At 42.5% G+C, this 5,034-nt stretch overlaps 1 protein-coding gene across 1 annotated transcript; it reads right to left on the reverse strand.

Moving 5' to 3' along the window:
- Window positions 1-1,676: 1,676 nt before the first annotated feature.
- On the reverse strand, window positions 1,677-4,657 carry htr1d (5-hydroxytryptamine (serotonin) receptor 1D, G protein-coupled). Its single transcript, XM_085767639.1, has one exon. The coding sequence runs from the start codon at window positions 3,634-3,636 to the stop codon at window positions 2,473-2,475; it is 1,164 nt and encodes a 387-aa protein (XP_085623765.1). The 5' UTR covers window positions 3,637-4,657; the 3' UTR covers window positions 1,677-2,472.
- Between the last annotated feature and the right edge of the window lie 377 nt (window positions 4,658-5,034).

The following is a 5,034-nucleotide window of genomic DNA, read 5'->3' on the forward strand; positions in this document are numbered from 1 at the left end:
AGAGGAGGATAAGTCAGAGGCACATCAGGACACTTGAATAACAATTGGTTTCATGGCAATTCTCCCACCAGCTGTTGAGATGTTTCAGGATCAAAGCGACTCAACAACATCGCTGTTCATCCAGTCCATCATGTTGCCAACACAGCTAAAAACGAACTGATTAAACACACATTTAACATCTGTAATGGTAACATTTTATATGCTGCTATACAGGGGCAGGGGTTCAATCGGAGCCGCTCTTTAGAAATGTCAACAAATTAATATTTCACATCAATAATAAATTCATTGTAAGAGGTTGAGCTGGTTTCTACTCTGCTCCAGCATGATTGCATGGACTAGTTCAAAGATTGCTCACTCCTTCCAGCCACCCAGCCAGTCATGTAAAGACCGGAGGCTTCATCGAGATGGACAGTATATACAGTATGCAGTATATACAGAAGCCACTCTAAGAGATGGACATGAAGAATTAATGGCAGAAACAGATGGAGATCCATTAGGTCATCCTATGTTGTTGCTCCAGGGGTGGAGTCATGCAGTATTTTTTATTTAGGATATGAATGTCATATTTACGGTATACTGCATAACCTACCAAGCAAATATTATCCAAAGACCAAGAAACTAAAATTTTTATTTAATACAGTATTTGCAGTTGCTTCTTAATTTTCCATATCTGATTGGATTGAACAAAGTATCAGAACAAATCTCAAGGTCGTCCAGTCCCAGTTGTGCACCACCAGCCCTCTGAACTCATGCCTGTAGCTGGCACACACTGGACTCTGACCACAGCAGTGGTCTTTAATGAAATCAATCCATTGGACAAACACGTGAAGGTCATCCAGCTCCTTTTTTGTAAAAGTTGCAGGACAAAGTCTCAATTTCAAGAAGTTTTTGTGTGTTTGTACATTAACAATGAGAATCTATCTCTTGATTACTCCACTCATAAATGACCAAATCCACATTACCATCAATTCAAGTTTCACTCACTGCCAGTGAAGTTACTTTCTTTTGTTCTTCTATATTTTGAATAGTAACACCTGAATGCAGTAAAGAACAAAAGACCCAAAGCTCAAACTACACCTCTAACCACCTTTCAATACTGAACATTAAAGCCTCCAGGAGGGCTGTTTTCTTTTTGAAGGAGTGTTGTATAAGACTACATTTATATGATTTCATAGCTTTTAGAATAAATCACATCTGTGCCAGTTACAGTACTTCTATTTTCACCAGTGTGAGAATGTAACACATGTTGTCTTTACATATTTAATATAGTAGGATTGAACATTTGTTGATTCACACTGGAGTTGGTATTTAGTGACAACTGATATACCGTAAGTAATATACTGGTAATCTTTTTTACTCCCTTTTATCTTTTGATCTGTTATACATTTTGTGAGCTGAATCCATCATACACCTCAGAGTATTTTTGAATCATAAGCCTTACGTTGTCAGGGATGAGCATGTCAGCAGAGCAAACACTGAAATGATGTTGTTTTTTTCATTGTCAGCACTTTAACGTTGGCAAATAAGTTTTCCAGCAAGGCCGAGCTTCTGCCAAAATTTAAAAAATCAAGTTCCTCAACATTAATATTTCACCATTTGCTTTTGGTACTCTGATCTTTTACTATCACTATATCTTTTTTTGTTTGAGCTTATCATAGCATAGGAATTTTCGGAGAGGTATATTTATTTCTAGTAACACAAGCTGTTACTTAATATTCGGAGGCAGAGTAAAAAATGCTGTTCCCATCTCTCTGTAATGATGAGACAAACCCCGGTGGAGAATAGCACGCATACAGTAAATGTCAAACACTTGACAATCCTCCCCTCCTCAAACACGCATATATTACAGTGCAGTAGCTACATTTACACACACACACTGCTTTCAACTATAATTGCACATATGGAGACACTTTTGCTGAATCTCTGGAGGATTGACTTTTTACTGTACCACAGAAACATCATATGGGAGCAGCAGCATACAGTATGACATAGAGATTGAGACGACATAGATTTCATGGCTTTTCATTTCCACTGGATTGACTCCAGTCACTCTGAATTTACCTTTCCCATACAGATGCACCAGTCTTTGTTTTTTCTTTTTTAATCTTTGCTTTTGTTCAAGAAATATCAGCAGTGTCCCCTTGACATGAAATAGACTTCAAGTCCTCTTTATTTATCTTTTTAAGATGAGAGCCATAATCACTGGCGGTAAAGATTTAAATCTTTTAAAGCATGCATGCATAAGTCTATATGACGGCTATACTTTAGGTATCTAAAGAGCTATGGCACTGAGCTGTTGATGTAAAAAAGAAAAAAGAAACATATCACACTTAGCATGTGTTAACAAGATGTTACATTTAAGTGTACAGTACTTTCATTATCATTATAATTCATATTCTTGTTTCATAACTTGTGTCTCTTTCACTCCCTGTTTCCCGAGAGATAATCAGTTTTAATCCACTGCGATGTTTTTCACGAAAACCGTCTGAATTTGATGAGTTTTTGGAATGCCTGTTTGAACTCGTCGTTGAACATGGTGTAGATTACAGGATTGATGAGGGAGTTCAAGTATCCCAGCCAGGTAAATATATCAAAAAGCACCGGATCGAACCAGCACTCTTTACATATGGCCATGACGAGCGTGCCGACAAAGAATGGGAGCCAGCAGATGATGAACGCGCCCAGGATGATGCCCAGAGTCTTGGTTGCCTTCCTCTCCCGGGCTGCACACAGACGTTTCCTCTCCAGCACGTTGTCTGCCAGCTTCACTTTCACACTGTTCATGAACAGAGGCGATCCTCCTCCTCCTCCTCCTCCTCCTCCTCCTCCTCCTCCCACGTTGCCAGAGTGTAGGTGTGCTTCCTGGTTGGAGGCGGAATTCAGAGAACAGAGGGACGAGCCTGCAGAGGTCTGGATGAGCTGCGCTGTCGTGAAACGTTTCCCAGAGGACGACGGCGTCTTTAGGATGCGAGAGCGGGCGGCAACATAGATCCGTCCGTACAGGATGATGAGAAGCACTGTGGGAACGTAGAAGGCTCCAAAGGTAGAGTACAGGGTATAAGAGATCTGATCTGTATTCACCATGCACTCCTTCAGCTCCTCGTGGGCCTTGGCCTGCCGCCAGAAAAGTGGAGGCATGGAAATCGATATGGAGATCACCCACACCACGGCAACCATCATCCCCGCCCGGCGCATGGTGCGGCGTTTCGAGTACTCCAGAGCGTCTGTGATGGCCCAGTATCGGTCCAGCGCGATCACACACAGGTGCAAGATGGAGGCCGTGCAGAAGGTGATGTCAGACGACAGCCAGATGTCACAGACGATCTGCCCCAGAGACCAGGTCTTGCTGACGGTGTAGACGATGCTAATCGGCATCACTAAGATAGACACCAGCAGGTCTGTGACGGCCAGGGAGCCGATCAGGAAGTTGGCGGGCGTGTGGAGCTTCCTGGTCAGAAAGATGGTGGCGATGACAAAAGCGTTCGAAAGCACGGTGGCTAGCGTGACTATAGCCAACAGCGCCGACAGGGAGACCTGCAGGCCGAGCAGCGTGGCCTCACTCCATGGCGGAGCGGTGGTGGTGTTTGGGATCTCTGTGAAGTTCCCGATGAAGTAGTCCAGTGAGTTATTATCCATCTCGCTCCGGTTCCTTTTAAAACCGTATTTCTAGAGGGTATAGCACAGCCTCATCATTAAAATCTGAAACTGTTCAGACATGGCACTGTAGAAGGCGAGACTCTTTCATGGCACTGTTGGTTTCGTCTAAACAGGAAGTATAAAAGGTCGCCCTTTATCTTCTTTTCAGTAACTAAGACAGTATTTCCTTGTATTCCGCATCCTGTGTATCACAATCTGAGGTTATGCCAACCTTTAGCAAACAATTCACACTTCACTACTGAGCCTCCTGTAATTGAAGCAAACTAATTTGTCCATTTCATTTCTCCAGTATTGATTGGCTTCACTGGTTTAGCTGCAGGAGAGACAAAACCCTAATTTGTATGCGTCTCCCGTCACACAGCCACTTCTTGTGCCTCTTCCCAGTGCTCTTATCTCATCTCCTAACACCATCCAGCCGGCAACAACACCTTCAGACCGAGCCTTCCTATCTATCAAATGCTTTAACGGGCTCCTCCTTTTCAATAACGCTAAGCAGGGAGCTGCATGTGGGAAGATGATGACGACAGATACACTGGTTCGCTTGTTGCCTCTCTTATCTACTCTGAAGTCCACGTGAAGCCTTCTAAATTGAGGTTTCTATTGAAACTCGGCCGTGCCTCGTGTCTTTGGTGATACTGGAAGACGTGAACATTACATACATGATCAGCATCAAAATCAGACGAAGAAATATTCAGTTTGTCCAGGCTGCTTGAAGATAATTGTCGAATATCCACATGGTTTGGACGGGTAGGTAGAAATTTGAACTAAAGTGCCATGATCAGCAAAGCTTTTCTGCTCAGGTTCCTGGTATTAACTGCTTGTGCATTGAGGTTTTCCTCTTCACAGCATTGACTGTCAGATAAACTTTCAGTTGCAGCGTCCATATAGATAAGAAGGTTTTGTCTGACATTCATGCAGCTTCCTCTGCAGCAGATTCATCCTGCCAAGAAAGAAATGAGAGAGAAAAATAGTAGGAAGATTAGTTGTATTCATCTTTCCCCTCCCCCGTGTTCTGCATATGCACACACACACACACACATAAACATACCACCTACATGACAAAGCGCACACATTAGGGGCCATAAATGCACACGAACAACCTGTAAACTCAACCTGGACCTGAATAAGGAGCATTAAAACTTGATACATGGACTTAACACCCACACACCTTCTGTCATTGTGTTGATTTTCTTCTTTTCTTTTTTTTTAACAGGTCCGACACTGGAGAAGCAAATAAAGACGCTTTATCAGTGTTACCATGACCAGTTTACTTTACTTACTAACTCTATATCAAACTATTCACAACACAGATGCTTTACTGAGGAATCCAGTGTAAATTCTTAGCATTTATATTGATAATATTCCTTCTGGGTTAGG

Source organism: Trachurus japonicus, chromosome 22 (assembly GCF_045865225.1).
Source record: "Trachurus japonicus isolate A0001 chromosome 22, Traja_1.0".
NCBI lineage: Eukaryota > Metazoa > Chordata > Actinopteri > Carangiformes > Carangidae > Trachurus > Trachurus japonicus.